Source organism: Rhinoderma darwinii, chromosome 2 (genome assembly GCF_050947455.1).
Source record: "Rhinoderma darwinii isolate aRhiDar2 chromosome 2, aRhiDar2.hap1, whole genome shotgun sequence".
Classification (NCBI taxonomy): domain Eukaryota; kingdom Metazoa; phylum Chordata; class Amphibia; order Anura; family Rhinodermatidae; genus Rhinoderma; species Rhinoderma darwinii.
The window spans coordinates 425,374,161-425,392,730 of NC_134688.1; the positions used below are offsets into that span (position 1 = coordinate 425,374,161).

An 18,570-nucleotide genomic window follows, 5' to 3' on the forward strand; every position below is an offset into this window, starting at 1 on the left:
TGCTTGACTTCTTTTTTTCTATAGAATACTAATAGCATAACACTGGTTAACAGGCAAATGTATATGTGATTTTCATATTACACTATAAAAGAAAAAAGTCACGCTAGAGTCAAAAATGTTAAAGTCAGGTCCGACCCCCCACGATCATAAGAACGGACTTACCTTGCCGTACCTGGGAGCTCAATAGAAATGGAGCGGTAGTGGCCATGCTCGGCCACCGCTCCATTCATTTCTAAGGGGCTGCCCAGCGCCAACTTCGGCGATAAATAATGATTATGGCAAAACCCCTTTAACCTGATTTGTTTGTTGACATGGTTCTTATAGCAACTATAACTCAGGATTGGTACAAGTGAAGCAAAGTATCTTCAAAATCACTCATCTTTTTATGTAAATGACATATGTGTACACTGTAACTTAATATACTGTATATACATAGTGAAATATCTAAACATTATACAACTAAAGTAAAGTAAAAGTGAAAGAAAAGGTACAACCTGCCAACATCTAAATTTTTCATACAGTGAAGTAAATTCTCCCTCGCTTTATAGTAGGTTTCACATGCCATACATTTATGGCTTAAAAATAGGAAATACCAAAAAATTTCAGATTGGGTGGACCCCCACCTATCAGACGTTAAATCATGTCATTGGAAAACCGCTTTAAAAAAGTTGCCTGTGATTTTCCCAAATTTTTTTTAAGCAGAAACAGCGCCACTCTTGTCAGTGGGCTGTGTCTGGTATGGCAGCTCATGGACATAAGTAGCACTATTTCTGATAGACCCCTGTTTCTAATCTCAGACAACACCTTTTAATTAACTTTTAGAAGAGTTAGTCTTCACTAAGGTCCCCCTAGTTTATAAACTAGTACACACATGAGCCGGCTGCAGTTGGTTATAGGGACAGGAAAGTAAAGTTTGCTGGTAAATCATTGGTCATTGTGAGATTTCCTGGCTACTAGACATTAAAATAAAAAGAAAGACACAGCTTCACTACATGCGCTACAATATCCATCCTTCCTCTGTGACAAATATGGTCACCGAGAAAACATTTAATGCGGTCAGAGAACTATAATAAGAGACAGGTATTTGATGTAACTTTTCCCACACAAGTTCTGGGGCTAAACAATAAATTAGATACAGGAGCTTTATGACTGATTATTCCCGATTACTGCTATATACAATGGGCATAAAGTAGAGCTGTCCCGGACAACCTGCTCCCTATCAATAAATGCAATGACATGGCTGTCAAGGTATAGGAGGTTCTCTTAGGCCGGGTTCCCAGTCGGATACGCTGTGCAAAAACTGAGCAATGTAACCGACCTGGAACGCGCACCACCCCCCGTCCGAAAAACTTTCAAACTCACCCCCTCCCTCTACTCTGCGCGTAGTCCCTGTTCCTAAGATGATGTTGCAAGCCATGTGACGTTGCATTCTGTGATTGGCTGCAGCGGTCACATGGGATGCAACGTCATCCCAGAAGGCCGGACTGCAGGAAGAAGGAGAGAGTTCTGGGTAAGTATAATTTTCTTTTTTTCCCTAAGTTGTGATTTTTGCGGTGGAATCGCTGTAATTCGGTCGCAAAAGTCGCAACACTTGGCTTTCTGTTGCGGGTTTTGCATCCCCATTGAATTCAATGGGGAAAACCTGCAACAGATAATCAATGAAAATGCAGCCTAAATTGACATGCTGCGGATTTAAATTCCGCACCCAGGTCAATTTATTAACGTTTACACTGCGTTTTTTTACCGCAGCGTGGGCATGGAGATTTTCTAAATCCCATCCACTTTGCTGCTACTGTAAAATTTCTGCACAGAATTGCGTTGCGGAAATTCCGCAACGTTTATGCAACGTGGGAACCCGTCCTTAGATGAATTTCCCATTACAGAAATCTACTAATATACGATTAGCTTTTATGGTGCCGGATCTATCAGGCCCTTGTATCCCTCTGCTGCATCCGAATTTGTGAGAAGTATGCTCTGCAGCAGGGCATGTCCATGTGAAGTCTTTAGAACAGCTGTCAAATGTTTAAAGGGAACCTGTCACGTAGAAAATGTTGTCCTAACTGCGGGATGCATGTTATAGAGCAGGAGGAGCTGAGTAGATTGATAAATAGTTTTGTACAAAAAGGTATAGGATAACATTTAATTTAATTCCTTCCCTCTGTGGGCTAAAGAGTCCAGTGGGCGGTCTCAACCATTGATTGACAGCCATCATAAACAGTTGTCATTCACGGAGTAGGACCACCCACGGGATTTTTCAGCTCAGAGTTGTTAGGGATTTAAATCAATACAAATTACAGGTTACCCTTTATATTCTCCCACACAGCTATATATCAAACTGCTCAGCCCCTCCGGCTCTATAACATGATGTATAGAAGTCAGACTGCATGTTTGATGTGACGGGTTCCTTTTGAACAAAATTAAATCACCCACAAAGCACTGTAACAGAGTGCATTATTGCATCTGAGCTAGTGTGCGTGTGTGTGTGTGTGTGTGTGTGTGTGTGTGTGTGTGTGTGTGTGTGTGTGTGGTGTCTATCACCAACCAACACCATTTAAAATGTAGGTTTAGATGTGAATGGAGAAGACGACATAATGTAACTTAATCAAGAAATATCTATAGAAAGGGCATTTTTCTAGGTGGACAAACACTTAAAGTCAATCACATGTTAAGTAAGCAAACTTATTCGTCTTGCAACAAGCCAAAAATCCTCACAAGTCAATTAGAGCAGTACAGCAATCTTGTATGGGCATCCTGCTAATCCCTGTACAGCTACATATAACTATTAGATCTAATAATGTACAGATGGTCTGTCCACTCTGCTGTGTGTATTTTAGGCTCTGTTCACACTGCTCCTGGGTTCTGTTTCATCAATTTCCTTTTGACAGCCAGAATAGCTACAGTATAATGGAACCTGACAGATCTATTATAAATCAATTAAATCTGTCATCACCGTCAAGGCTCTGGTAATAACCATGTGGCTAGTGTCAACAGAACCCAACCCAATTTTCATTTCAGTAATACACAGTGGCCAGTGCTTCATGTCATAGTAACATCCCTATATGAATGCGTTCTATTGGAAAGCAGTGTACACAGTGATACCTGTGGATTGGCTCTACTACTAAGCACTATAAAGTAGAAGCAAAAAAACCAAAAACAACAACAACAACAAAAAAAACACAGAAAAAGAATCTTGAAGAAATAAATTCTTCTTGTTTTGGACGTTAACACTGCATAACTGAAGAGTTTTGCAAGAGCCATTAAACTGGGATTTATGGCTCAATCTGCTGTGCCACATTGCACAACATCTGCAGCGTTTATGGAAAAGAATTATATTTTTCTAGGCAAATCTATTCGGTATCCCACGTTAATGTATTGTTTGTCTAGCGCCCAATGCGAAGTCTATATTCTCCCTGCACGGCCAACACAAGGTATCAAAGGACAACATCCCTTCAATGAAATCAATAAGCCAAGACCATATGTATTAGCAAATGAATGCGCCTTTTGACATTTGCTCTGCTTTACAAGTTATATACCTCTAATGGGCCACTAAACCTAAAATATGAAGCTTATAAAGAAGCTGCTAATATTTACAAAGCTCTATATTAAAAGGTATGTAGAGATGATCAGACCTTTAGACATGCAAGATAAAGCAGTGATCATGGGTGCAGACATTTTCCTCAATTCTGACACTAATCCCATTAAAGAACATTGCAGTAAGCCTCTCCCCAGCTTAAACGGTTACTTACAAAGAACATTAGACTGTATCCAGTAAAAGCAACCCTATTACAGCAATGTAGACACCATAAAAGTAAAGGTGGTCGGTCTTCACGGCACAAAACCAGAGATATTCCCAAGTCCAGCTGACTGTCAAAACAGAGATAGGGATGGGGCGACGGAAGAGGAGCTGCTGGTCGTCCAAAACTGGGGAGGAGAATTTAAGAAGTCTGACGTGTGGTCCAGAGTTTCTTCTGCGAGCAACGAAAATCAACAGAAAAGGCTCTGTCTGCTCGCGGAACATGAAAACGTCTGTTCTAGCCTGCTTACACTGCGGAGAAATTGGCAGCTTCATGGAATGTGGGACGGGTCAGGAACTGCTTTATAAAAAAAAAATGTATATCAGACACTTGGTAAAGCTTTTTTTTTTTATCATCGCTCTCTTGCGGTTTTTACTTTGGTAGAAAATGTACTTTCTGGAAGCAAGGAACCTTAAAGATGACTAGCTTGGGTTAACCCACTACATGCCTAGAGCAATAGACTTGGCTTAAGATGAGATCATTCCCCTTCCCACATACTTTTGGCAGTCCTGACATGTGACGTCTCTGTCTGGAGCAAAGAGGATGTGTTGTGCAGGGGCAGTGGAGAGAGAAAAATAAGTTTTGTTGACTGAAGTTGTTTATGAAGCTCTAAGTAACAGTAGCTGGGGCCTGTGTAATGTCAACGTGAAGAACTGTGCAATATAAGATAAGCACCACAGGAAACCATCAAAGTCAACGTCATAACTGCAGGGAAAATGTGTACTCCGAGGCCAGTACTCCGCAATAATCTGTAAATTGCATGGGCCCAGTGGCAGGACCCCCATTATCAGCTGTACCTTCCACATGAACATGGGTTAACCAAGGTGAACTACCCCTTTAACACGCCCATAAATTTAAATGGTTGTCCAGTTTAGAAAACCAATCTCCATATACCCGACTAGGGAATTCGGAGTTAATAAATGGGGGGTCCTCTGTTCAGGATACTTATCTGTTGGCTAGAATAGAGTGCGGTTACATAGACCTGTCCTTTCCTGCATTACACCGATAAGCCATTGATATGAATGAGGACTGTGCAATACTTAATTTCCCCAGTGGTGGCGCTTCAGGGAAATTAAACACTTACTGACAGGCTTCCCCACAGATTACAGCTGATCGCTGGGGGTCCCTGCCGGGGGATATTGTGTGATCACCTTATTGTCAAGGTACACTTCTAACAAGGAAGGATTGTCCAAATCAGAGGACTAGTTTATTAGACAGCAATCATGGAGAAAAAAAAAAAAAAAAAGACTTTTCCAGATATGCATTATTTCTTTATTCTAAGGCTTCCGCATGACATATAAAAAAAATGGAATCCAAAGGGTATGCCCAAGGGCAGAGAGGGTGGGCTGTAGATTTCGAAGTATATATCGTTTTACTTCCTCCTGTTTTGTTTTGTGTGTATATCCTGTGCCGCTGACTTAGGAGAACGCGACAAAAAGCCACCAGTGTTGAAAATCTCCATACATGTGATTGATATACACTATATGGACAAAAGTATTGGGAAATCTTAATGCTCCAGAATACCAAGACATTTTTGACAATTGTAGCTTCCAACTTTGTGGGAACTGTTTGGGTTTCGGCCCCTTTCTGTTCCAGCGTGACTGTGCCCCAGTGCACAAAGCAAGGTCCATAAAGACATGGCGTGATGAGTTGGTGTGGAAGATCTTGACTGGCCTGCTCAGAGCCCTGGTCCACACAGCAGATGCTGTAGGTATCGTGCGATCACGTGACATAATTGCGGCTGGGATATTCCGGCAACAAAGTGCCAGGTAAGAGGATGAGCAGCCCTACCTTTTACTGGGTGTACTCTACAAACGGGGGCCTGAAACAAAATAAATAATTGCAGTGTCTCTTTAAACTCAGCATGGTCAGTGAGCTTAAGCTACAACTATATGGCTGAAACTCAATGTAATAGTTAAAATCAGCATGCCACATTGTAGGGAGGTATAGCGCCGCGAATAACGAGTCATAACTTGAGTTGATTTATAAAACCCCAAAGCCACAAATGCTGTGTTATGTCTGGATCTCGGCTGCTTTTCATAGTTCATAACCAACTCACTGAAATGTGCAATTAGACGGGAGCTTTTTATACTCTCTATGTAATCTTGTCAAGTATAGCTAACATTACACGTTAATACTTTATGGATCATTAGCCTACTTCTTAGCAGGCAAATCTTAAAGCTGGCCATATACTCAAATAATATTTGGGATAAGTCAATAAGCCTCTTACTCATGATGCACAGGAAAATACATAATATGTAGACATGAGTTGATCCCAAACCGATCAGGGACTGTCAACTATCAGAATCTACTGTATTTTGCTTTTATGCCTGACTATAGCAGCCTCTATTAATGCTGTCCTCACAGAGCCCAGTACATGCAACGTTTTCATATAAGCTGTTGCATGGGCATATATGCACAAACTGCATGAAGCAGCTCCCTCTGCCTCTCTGCCAGCAGGAAGTTCCAGCACAATAAATTAAATAGAATTTGTAATTTTTAATAAGTTGGGCGGAGACTTCTATTGCAATCTAAAAATAAATATATACAATATTCAGCCATAACATTAAAACAAGTGACAGGTGAATAACATGGATTATCTCGTTACAATGGCAACTGTCAAGAAGGGGGGATATATAAGGCAGCAAGTGAACCGTCCGTTCTTAAAGTTGGTGTTTGAAGCAGGAAAAATGGGAAAGTGTCAGCATCTGAACAACTTTGACAAGGACCAAATTGTGATACGACGACTGGGTCAGGTATTGTGGGATGTTACCGGTATCCAGCGGTTAGTACCTACCAAAAGTGGTCCAAATAAAAACAACCGGTGAATTGGCGATAGATCATTGGCCAAGGCTCTTTGATGTGCTTGGGGAGTGAAGGCTAGCCCGTCTGGTTCGATCCCACAGCTTTTGTAGGCCAAATTGCTGAAAATGTTAATGCTGACTATGATAGAAAGGAGCTTACTGAATAGCATAGCAGCAGACTGATCAGCGTGCCAAAGCCAATGATGACCCCTGTCCACTGCTGAAAGCTTCATTACTGGACCATGGAACAATGGAAGAAGTTGTCCCGGTGTAATAACTCACATTTTCTTTTACATCATGTGGACAGACTGCGTAAGTGTGCGTCACTTACCTAAGGAACAGATGGCACCATGATGCACTACGGGAAATGGGCAAGTGTGATGCTCTGGTCAATATACACCTGGAAAACCATGGATCCTGGCATTCATTTGGATGTTACTTTGACATGTACCACCTACATAAACATTTTTTGCAAAACCAAGTACAACCCTTCATGGCAACAGTATTCCCTAATGGTAGTGGCCTCTTTCGAGAGGATAATACTCCCTGCCACACTGCAAAAATTGATCAGGAATGGTTCGTGGAACATGACAAATAGTTCAAGGAGGCGATTTGGCATCCAAATTCCCCAGATCTCAATCTGATCGAGCATCTGTGGGATGTGCTGGAAAAACAAGTCTGATCCATGGAGCCTCCACCTCGCAACTCACAGGACTTAAAGGATGTGCTGCTAAAGTCTTGGTGCCGGACAGAAGTCTTGTGGAGTCCAGGCCTCGGCAGTTAAGAACTGTTTAGGCAGCACGAGGGGGAACTACACAATATTAGACAGGTGGTGTTAATGTAATGGCTGATCAGTGTAGTTATAGAACTGAGAAATGTAATTATTAAATGTTAGACGTTGTCCTTCTGCAGAACTCCAATAATCCAATTTATCAATTTGCTGGTTATGCAGTCTTGATATTTAAACCCAGGGTGAGCACGTTGCTTGCAGAATGCACTGCTACCTCAGCAATTAGTATGCTGGTTGTCTTTCTTTTACCTACCTACAATAACGTGGGGCACTGGAGCAGTTATCCTACCTAAAGGAAACGGAAGTGATACAATGCTTGGGCTACAGTGAAAAAGAATATGAAATTTAATTCCCTATTACCGTCCAGATCAAACCTTACTTAGTGCTCTAGAATACACTTAACGAATTTGTAAAACTCTGATAATCCGGTATGCCAAGATGAGGGACTATCGGAATTTCCACAAAATCTGAATTTTCCAGAAAACATATATACTTCTATAAAAATATAGCACGTACGCACACACACGCTTACATTACTCGTACGGGCCTTCAGACGCGACATCGTCATCAGTACAGACATTACAACACATCCGGAGGCCCACAGAAGTAATTAAGTCCCTGAGATACAGTTCTACAATATGCACAGTATGCCCTACAATAAATAATTTGTTATGAGAAAGGTTGAACTTGATGGACCTGTCTTTTTTCAACCATTGTAACTATGAAATAATACAACAGCGCATTGGGCCATATGGCCTATACAGGACAATTACATCTAATCAGTTGCCATTTTTTAGATCGCTTCAGTGGTCGTTTTTTTTAGGAACTTTCAAGGTGATCTGGCCTGGGACTATTTTTGTCACGAACCAGATTAATGGGATTTTCAGACCATCATGTGCCGTATTAAAGATTATACTGTAGATCTAAACAAATAAAGTACTAAATGTGGCTTAAATTTGCAATATACATACAATCTTTATTGAGGCTCTTTCAAGTAACAATGTGACTCTTGGGAGTAAAAAGGTTGTGAATCTTCAGACTATTTTACTTGTTCAAGAACTGAAAATTATAAAAGAAAAAACAAAAAATTGCAATCCCATATGTAACCCCTTCCTGCACAATCTATACATTTGCAGCATGGGTTGTAGTGCATTGACATACAGCGCCTTAAAATCTATTTTAAACATTGTAGATCTGAAGCAGATTTTGGGTACGGATTCCACATTGAAACTAGTATGCAGTTTATGTAGGAGCCCTCGCATTTACAATGTGTACAAATATACAGTAGGAATCGATGATTATTACATGCCGCTCGCAGTATGTCAAGCCTGCTAGTAAATTCTTATACATATTGGACACTCATTGTAAAACTCTCTACCTGCATCATTTTCTCTTCGATCTACCTCATCGTAGACATCCATGGCCAGTTCTTCAAAAAGCCGGTTACTGAGCTGTGAAAAGACAGAGTGCCTGGTTAATCAGGAGGAAATACCGGGGAGTGGGTAAATGTCCATCACAAGAAAGGGGAGAGGATGGAGACGTGCTAGATAATGACAAGAAAGTTCACCAGAGCGTACACACAGTGACAGGTCTGTAATTACAATGGAACGGAGCAGTACATGATTAAAGACCGCGACAAAAGTGCCACTCAGAAGGCAGCCGAGAAAGTGACAAGTTATCCAGGAAGGTAGGGAACGACTGAGCCAGTGTAAAAGATAAATGAAACGGGCTGGGATTTAGATACCGCCTTGTGCTGGCACAGAAAACTTACCGCCTGAAGCTTCTTTTTGGCAGCTTTTGCGAGTTCAGACAGATCCAAACTGTAACAAAAAAATATAAATTGAAACATAACAGTGGAAATTCAGAAGCCCATGATACCTACATATACAATGTCTATGTCCGTCACAGCTCAATTGTATCTGTTAAATAACCCAAAGGAATATTAGCATATGTTAAATCAGTAAGTAATGGTATAAGAAAAGGCCCCTGTGCCACATAATTAAAGGGCTTCCTTAAACTTAATAAAGTGCACCTATCAATTCATATATATTTATTCTTAAAAGGTCCACACTTTTGTGCTGAAATATTTCATAATATATCTTTATAGGGGTCATGTTTCCTGGTGCATATCTCCAAATTCGGGGCTTTCCTGATGACATTTTTCTGCCTGTAGCCACCAGTATGGGGAGTTTAGGGATTTCCTGAATGTGGATTTCTTACGGAGTTCAATAGGAGCAGAATAAATCAGTCTTCAGTAAGTTTCCCCTAGTGGCAGATGCCAGAATTTTACAATTAAAGCATACCTATTACAATTTATGAAACTTTTTAATACATGTTATTATGGAAAAGTGGCATCTTCTTCATCAGCCAGCAGTCTAGAGTCCCCCTTTCCCTGCCATGCAGGTACCATGTAAGTGTTTAGGATCAAAAATTCCATCTAGTGTAAAACTGTAAATAGTAGACAGGGAGGAGGGGTGCATCTGCAGTCTCTTCAACTCAGCTTGTGTATGAGACTGAATGCTGTAAGAGGGAAGGGGGTGCAGCAGGGGTAAAACATTTAAACGATCAGAGATCACAGAACAGCGCTGAAATCCCACCAGGAAATCCCACTTTTGTTCTATGACTATGTGAAGGAAAGAAGAGAATTTGGAGCTCTGTAACTAGAAAAAGTTATTATAGAATTATTCAACAAAGAATTTCGGACCTTTTTAGATTAAAAAGAGTAAGGACTTGTTGCTATGGGTTCACAAAGGGAGGGAAATATATATATTTTCCATTTTACACTTTGACAATAGTGGTTTTTTTTTCTGGACTTGCGGATTTTGGTGCAGAGAGGCAAGTAATCTGCAGCAAAATGTGCAACACAAGGATATGCTTACAAATTTTTACTTCTTTATTGAAGTCAATGGAGAATATCTGCAAGCAAATCCTTGTATTGCGAAATTTGCTGCAAATTACCTGCGTTTTCGCAGCAAAATCCACAAGATAAAGAAAAACAAACACTATTTTAAAAGGATAAAATAAAAATAATAATATATACTCACCACCCCTAGCAACCTGGTTCCTGGACGGGAATTAAAGGGATGGTGTCATGATTTATTTTTATTTTTTTATCATATTGCTTTTTGTATGATATGAACATAAATTTTATTTATTTGTGTTCTTGTGTTCAACTTTCTTTGTTCTTACTTTTACTTCTCTATGGGGGCTGCCTTTTTTTTTTTAATTTCTGTATGTGTCGATTAACGACACATACAGAGATGGAATATGGAACATACATCTCCATAGAGAATGCGAACAGGAGCCGTTCCATTCTCTGCAGCGTACGCCGTCTGTGTGGGAACGGCGCATGCGCCGCTCCCACACAGACCAAAACAAAGCTCGTTAGCAGAGCGAAATCCGGCGCCATTTTCATGGCTGCCGGAGAGTAAGATGACGACTTCCGGCCGCGGCTTCCGGCCATATGTTCAAGGAAGCGACAAAGCAAGGAATAGGAGCCGAGGCGACAGCGGCGGCAGGAGCAGGTAATTTATGTTTGTGTATGTGATGTGTGTATTATGTTCGTGTTATACTGTCTGCTTAGCACTGTATCTAATCCTCCTACGCAGTGCAGTCGCTCAGAAAATGGCGGCACACAGTGTAAGAGGTTTGAAGATTCAAACCCCTCCTTCTCCTGGCACTAGCCAGGATAAGGGAGGGGGGATTGTGTGAGGACACTAGAGCGAGTGTGTCTACCCCAAATTTGCAGCATAAAGCAAGGAGGTTGCTTTACCACATTGACCATGTTGCAATTTTGGGAACTGCTCCCTCTAGTGACCAGCACATGGAAATGTTATAAATTAGAATCTAATTTATAATATGTCCTGACTTGTGAAAAAATGAAATAAATAAAAACAATGTGTAATCACTTAAGGGTACTGATGAGCGCAATTAATATATGTGAATGAAGTAGCGGAAGTTTGCCCATGGAGCCATGTGAATTAAATACATTTACTGCATGGATCTGCTTTTACCATGATAATAATACAATTAAAATAATGACCAATGAATTATGCAAGATTGTATATAGTGTTGGATGCTATTTCAATATTGTGTATGTAAAGTGCTGGGGAAGTTGAGCAAATATATATATATATATATATATATATATATATACACCCGCACACATACATATAAACTCATTGCTCACTATACACAAGATGATATGTCATGAATACAATCTACATTTTCACACAGTTTCTTTTTGTATGTGTGGTCATTTTCTAATTGCAATTGGAGGCAACAATGACAAAGAGTTCTAAAAATGGCCATACACATTAGATACGGATCAGCCGAACCCGTTGATTTTGGTGGGATCGCTGGGGATCTCCTGACTATCTAGACATCTGTGTAGGTTCCTGCAAGAGATAAGCTGCTGCCCAAGAGATCCGTCAATGGCTAATTCCCTTCTACCCATTAAAAAAATTGCACGCCCGCACGAGCATTCGGCTGCTATCTCAATTGTATGGTCAACTTAATATCCAGATAGTTTGGACAATTAAGTCACAAAACTATTGTCAAATTAGTCACGGGACTGCTCTTGCCTTCAAAGGGGAAATCCAGCCAAAATCATGTTCTGAAATGTCATAAAAGCATGTGAGAAGATCACATTGGAGAAGTCTGTGATCCCAGAACAACACTGACTAAATTAAAAGAACTCTATAGAGAGCTCAGACCCCTTTGGCACTGCTCAGAGATTTCTGTTACTAACCAATCTGACAACATTCCCAGGAAACCGTCATTGATTTCAACTGATTTGCCTTGAATGTTGTGTCAGACTTCCAGCAGTGGCCAAAATAATTCCTGTTTTGTTTCACCCAGGGATGAGGGGCACCAGAGGTGTCCAGAATCCAACTACCTACCAATTGGTCACAATTGCTCTGCTGTAAGTCCCACAGAACGTTACCGAAGTGTCGGGATTGTGAATAGACATCCCGTCCTGTCTGGAAGGAATGTCTATTCACTGTCTAAACACTTCAGTAATGTTAATGTGTCAGTATAAGACAGCACATAGTGAACAACGCAGTGTCACTAGGTGCTGTGTAAATGAATGGGGAGAAGTGTATGACGCTGATTGGTCAGCGTCATACACTCCTGTACAACGCGCACTTGGTCGATAGTAAAAACACGACCAGTTGTCCATTAAGAAACTCATTAGCATAAAGCTAAAATCACTAATAATGTGGTAAAAATAGATCGTTTTAAAAAAAAAAAAAAAAAGCACTGCTGTCACCTACATTACAGCGCCCATCTCCTTATGTAGAAGATAGGGCACTTATAATGTGGTGACAGAGCCTCTTTAAAAGGATTGTCAAATCTTGTGGTCACTGCGGCTCTTGATCGCTCAGACCCAGTACGATGGATTTAAAGAGGACCCATCTGCTCTCCTGATTTGACTGTTTTAGTAAATACTTTTATTCCCCATAAAATAGAGATTCTGGAGCATCTTTTCTTATAACTCTGCGTTGTGCCGTTCCTTTTTAATTTCTCTTATGAATGTATGAATAAATGCACAACTGAGTGTTACCAGTTGGGGGTGTGTCCCTACACAGGCTCACACTGTCCAATCAGTGCTCACAGTCTAAGATTATATAGGAACACGCCCCTTTGACAAGGGAAATGGTAACACCCAGTTGTCAATTTATGCATACATTTCTAGGAGGAATAACAGAGGAAAAGGCACAACATAGTTTTAAGAAAAGATGATCCAGAACTATGAGGTTTCGGGGAATACATTTATTCACTAAAACAGACCTGTTAGAAGAGCTGACCGTTACTTTTTAATGTATTTCCCATGTATCAACCCGGGGTCTCAGGAGCCAGACCTGTGGAGGTCAGCTGATCTACAGTTCTTATATTAAAGGGGTAGCCTGTGATGAGACGACTCCTTAAAAGTGTCACTCTCATTATACCTGTTGCTGCATCTCCTGCTGAGATGTGAAGTTGGCAGATGCAGAGCTTTGCAGGAACAGTTTTAGGTGGCGTATAGTTGCCTTGGAAACCAGACCGATCCGCCTGTTGCGGCCCTTCTTAGCAGGCTGTACATTTTTAATTGCTACACGTACCGTGAGAGTGACAATTTAAGCCTGCAGGTTTGCATGGTATAGTCACTTCATACACAGCAGCAAGGAGAGGGCTATCGTGGCTATTCTTAGCTTTTTGCCACAATTTAACACTGCAATGTTTGGATGGTCCTAGGGCTCGATGAGCTAAGTAGTCAGTACTATTGGACCACCTTGACGTTTTCTAAGCTTCAGTGGTCACAGCAATACAATATTTTAATGGGTAACTAAACTTTAAAAAAATCTTGCGACATGTCATAAGTTTTCATCGGAGCACAGAGACCCCCACCAATCGCTAAAACGAAGCTGCAGAAGCGCTCGGGTAAGTACTGTGACTCTTCGTTTCTGATCGGATTTTCTCGGAAAGCCAGGCGAGTGGTGTACGAACTCAATAGAAAGTCTATGGGTTCGTACATCACTTGTTCGTCTTTCTGAGAAAAGCTGATCAGAAAACAAAGCGGCTCAGCGCTCACCCGGGTACTTCTGCCGCTTTGTTTTAGCAATTGGTGGGCGTCTCAGTGCTCGGACCCCCACCGATCAAAACTTCTGACATGTTACTATGACGTCTAAAGTTAGTTACCCTTTTTATACAAACAATATATTATTATAATCATTAGTAATTTTTAGTCTTTCATTTCATCACAGAACAATGATTATCAAGAAGTAGAGACGTCTAGGCAGTCCATGTTAGAATTCTCTTTGCAGCTTTAGCAATGTGAGGCTAGTTTTACATACACAGATTTTGGCCGGTAGGATGGACATCCCGATAATTCATGGATCTGGAACCACTGTTTCCTTTGTATCAGAACTTATCAGAATCTTATCACTATATACAGACACTATTATTATAGCTATATGGCCTCATATGTACATGTCAGTATTATTACCATACTACCTCCGAGTTGAACGCAGCTGTAATATAGAAGTGTATGGGGTCTTACTGTACCCTTGTACGAATCTCACCAAAAAATTGTGCCACATTTCAATAAATAGTGTATCACAGAGGTATTCTGGGAAAATATATCTCTGCAATATGGCGCTGTACAGGGCACTATATGGCAGTACACAAAATGCCTCCATGCACATGAAGGCCTGAGGGACACCAGCTTGAAAATATTTTTAAGCAAGTCATGTCATAGAATGACTGGATACAGAGTATACTTTAAATATTGACTACAATTCGGTTGGAATTTTATCCAGATCAAAGAAATAGAAATCACTACATGTAAAGCCAAGCCTTACTAAGCCAAGATATGTATTAGTTATTGCCTTGCGTAGAAATCAATATAAGCGGCAGATAGTAAAAATGGGTGAAATGTTTGTTTAGTGATGTCTAATAAAAGAAAAGAATGGCAGGAATACAGGACATAGCCTGGCACAAGTCACACATGCCCACGTTACACAGTACCTCTGTGGCACACCCCTGGGACGAGTTCTATATCCAATGCAGCACAAGAAAGAACAGGAGAGAGGCAAAGAGGTTAGACAGCAAGTTATTGTTAAGACATAAAGATAGATAAAATTATTGAAATACACAGATGGAACAGGACAGCTAGGAACAGCGCAATGTGTCGTAAAATGGATCATTACGGTGGTTTATAAATGTACTGTAGATAATAAAGTGTACATGGAAAAAATGCTTCTACTACTGTCATAGCCTCCATTCCTAAAAGCGAAATGATCGGCATGTTGGATCCATTTCCCGAACAGATCTCAAACAAATTTTGACGTATAATAAAAAAAGCGCAAAAAAAAAAAAGCGCTGCAGACTATGTTATTCTTGCCAACAAAACATCAGAAACAGTGAAATCGGAAAAAAGGCAGAAGAGAACAGACTTAAACCCTATTTACAATTGCGCCATGGCTTCCATCTTTACAGGATTCATGATGGATCTGCTATAATCTATTAGGATGCGTTTTATTTTTTTCTTACCCCCCACTGACTTATAAGGAGTCCATCAGGTTTCCATTTTTTTATTTACTGGATAGAATACAGCGCATGCTACACAATTTTGACCATTAAAACGTTAACAAAAACCTGGCAAAAAGTGAGAGCAGGGCCTTCCATTTAATGAAGTTCCCGTTTTAATGATTTGTGAAAGTTCTGCCACCAATTTTGGGTCTGCCAAAGAAAAAGTTTTCAAATTGATTTCTGAGCCGTGAATCGCTAAACTCCCAGAAGTATGGGAGTCAACCCTGGATCAGTCTCACATGTGATGTATACTTAACTACTGCAGGACTATATATAAGGAATATTGAAGACCCCTGTTGATTTTAATACTTTGATTAATTGGGAAATACATTTCAAAATAGATATTAAATGACAAACTCTTTATTACTTCTCACCGGTAGTAATGTCTAGCTTTGGCCACATGGGGGAGCTCGAGTATAGTAATAATTTGCCAGTGATCGACAGCTTTACGGAAGACCGCAGGTTGTATCAGGTCTGCATATGACATATTTTAATGCTATATTTCTGTAAAGTAACAGCCAGAGAGGGCACGTTTCTGCAAGTCTCTAGGGGTTACCAAACTAATATTAATAAGCAAAATGATTGCAATACAAGACTGGATCACTCTCAGGAAGAAACTGGGTCATTTAGGAGAAAAGAAGAACTTTACGAATATGAGATATATGACTATTTATTCAGGAGCATTTGAATAAGTTTGGGCAGCTACCTGCCAGCAAGTGCAGCCGCCACCAGGTGACACCGCTGGATCTCTGCACTTGTGAACATATCTATAGGTACCAGTCCGGTAGAGCAGAAGAACTGCTGCCACTACCAGAACATCATTTCCCCCTATGCAATTCAAAGTTTCTGTACATTTATTCAATAATAGCTGGAGGTGTGGACCCTCAGAATAATTACTGATGTGGTGGTGTCGAGGTACCCTAGTCTGACACTGAATACATACAACCAGTAATCGTCCAAATAAGACGAGACCTAAACCTTTAAAGGGGAACGGATTGGTGGGGGTGCCAGTAGTCGGACCCTCACTGTTCTGATATTGATTACCTATTCTAAGGATAGGTCATCAAAATGAAAATCCCAGAAAACCCCTTTGATAAAGCAGTATTGGAGGGATAGGTGTGTGTTGGGGGAGGGGGGGGGGGTTATGTGCGGTTCTTCTACTTGAGTTTTCCTTTCACAGATCCTACAAGAAAAAGGGTAGTGGTGGCCATGAACTTTCAATTGGCGGCAGTCCGAACAGCAGAGGTCGGACCCCACCGATTAAACAGCAATAGCCTCTCCTAAGGATAGGCCACCAATATTTGCCTCCAGGAAAGCCCCTTTATTTCCATATAGAAAAGGTTATTGTTATTTATTCTTCTCCTCATCGTGCGGTGTTTTGTTTGTAGAGGCTTTTGTAGAACAATGATATTCACCGCAGCAGCAATGCCACGTGGTGGGGATGACGAGTTCAGTGGTCAAGTGAAAACAGGACGCAGCTATGACCGAAGCTTCCTGGTCACAACACATACAGAGCACAGTCATCCGCCTCTATGAAATGTAATGGATAGGAACATGAACACACTGTATGGTCAATGGAGGACAGATGTAGGGATTATAAACTAAATGTGACATTGTTACACAGTACAAACGAAAAAGTACCTATAATAACTGGAATAAGTCACCAAAAGATCTATGTTTTTAAGACAACATGAACGGACTACCCCTTCTCATACATCCCTTTAAGGCTCTGCTCACAATTCGTTACTGCCCTACATTCGGCGCATACGTATTCCATAAAAAGGTGAACTTTTTTTTCTCTTTGGTAACTTATTCGCAAAATATCCCACTGTATGCCTATACAGTGGGATACGTCGCAGCCTTACATCCAAGGATCTTACGACTTATATGCCAAACATAGAGCAATAACGAGTTGTGAACACAGGCTAAGGCTTCGTTCACATCCGTCGGAACGGAGCCCTGACTGACACAAACGGATTGACGGATCCGATGCAAATGGTTTCCGTTTGTCTCCATTGTGCAGGGGTTCCGTAGTTTTGACGGAATGAATACCGTAGTGGACTGCGCTATTCATTCCATCAAAACGACGGAACCCCTGCACAACGGAGACAGACGGAAACCATTTGCACCGGATCCATCTCCAATTAAATCAATGGTGATGGAAACGGAAACCTCTGGTTTTCATTTGTGTCAGTCAGGGCTCCATTCCGACTGCAAATTTTGACCGAACGTAGCTATGACGCAGATGTGAACGCAGCCTAAGCCGCGTTTGGTTATTAGAAGAGGTTCAAAACTTTGGTTTCTGACATATTTACATTGCGTCTTTCCAGCAGAAAATAATAAATCCTTGGTTCTCCCACCATCTCTTGGATCAGAAAGCAGGTTTTTAAAGTTCTGTCCCATTACTTTCATAGTAGCACATAGCTCAACACTATGTCCAGTGGAAAAAAAAAAGTTAATATTAACCCTTGTTTTTATCAAAATATGCTCAAAAGTCTCTGTGGATTATTTTCTTAATATATCTTTATAGCAGTCAGAGCTTCATTTTCTGAAACAGCTCACAACCCCCTACAGAGATATAGATGTAAAAAAAAGACACGTTTTGGCCGCCTAGAACCACTAGAAGGAGCTTAGGCGCATACTACATAGTGTTTAAACGTTAAAGTGTATTCCACCTCAAGAAGTTATCACCTATCCACTGGGTACGTGATAATGGTTAGATCTGTGGGGGTTCGATCGCTGGGACCACCACTGTTTTTCAGAACGGAGTTCCCATGTCCCCCAGCTGCAAGCTCGCTGTGAGCAGGTGTGGAATTGAACGCAGGTTGGCCATTTAAAGGCTCGGCAGTTTCCGTTAGTGCCAGATATTAAGAGACGAGTCAGGGCTGGGGAGAATGAGGGACACGGGCCCCCGTTTTGGTTATCAATGGGGGTCCCAGCGGAAAGGTGATAACTTCTTGTGACCAGAATAACCCTTTAAATGCAAGAAAAAAAAAATCAGTGTGCAGTGACCTTCTAATCTCCCTCTAGTGGTGACTGCAGGAGGCCAGCATGTTATGTTTGAAATCTATGTTTATACAGGAGATTTAGAGCTTTATATCAGAAAAAC

At 40.9% G+C, this 18,570-nt stretch overlaps 1 protein-coding gene across 6 annotated transcripts in view; it reads right to left on the minus strand.

Annotated features, from left to right (window-relative positions):
• Positions 1 to 18,570, minus strand: part of GIT1 (GIT ArfGAP 1) — a 130,591-nt gene that overhangs the window by 25,466 nt on the left and 86,555 nt on the right. For 5 of the 6 annotated variants that reach the window (XM_075854314.1, XM_075854313.1, XM_075854311.1 and 2 more), the window contains exons 9-11: positions 14,898 to 14,924; positions 9,160 to 9,208; positions 8,767 to 8,839 (exon numbers count right to left, since the gene is read on the minus strand). In XM_075854314.1, coding sequence (XP_075710429.1) covers positions 8,767 to 8,839; positions 9,160 to 9,208; positions 14,898 to 14,924 — 149 coding nt within the window. The remainder of the gene's footprint in view (positions 1 to 8,766; positions 8,840 to 9,159; positions 9,209 to 14,897; positions 14,925 to 18,570) is intronic. The other variant, XM_075854312.1, reaches the window with a different exon arrangement.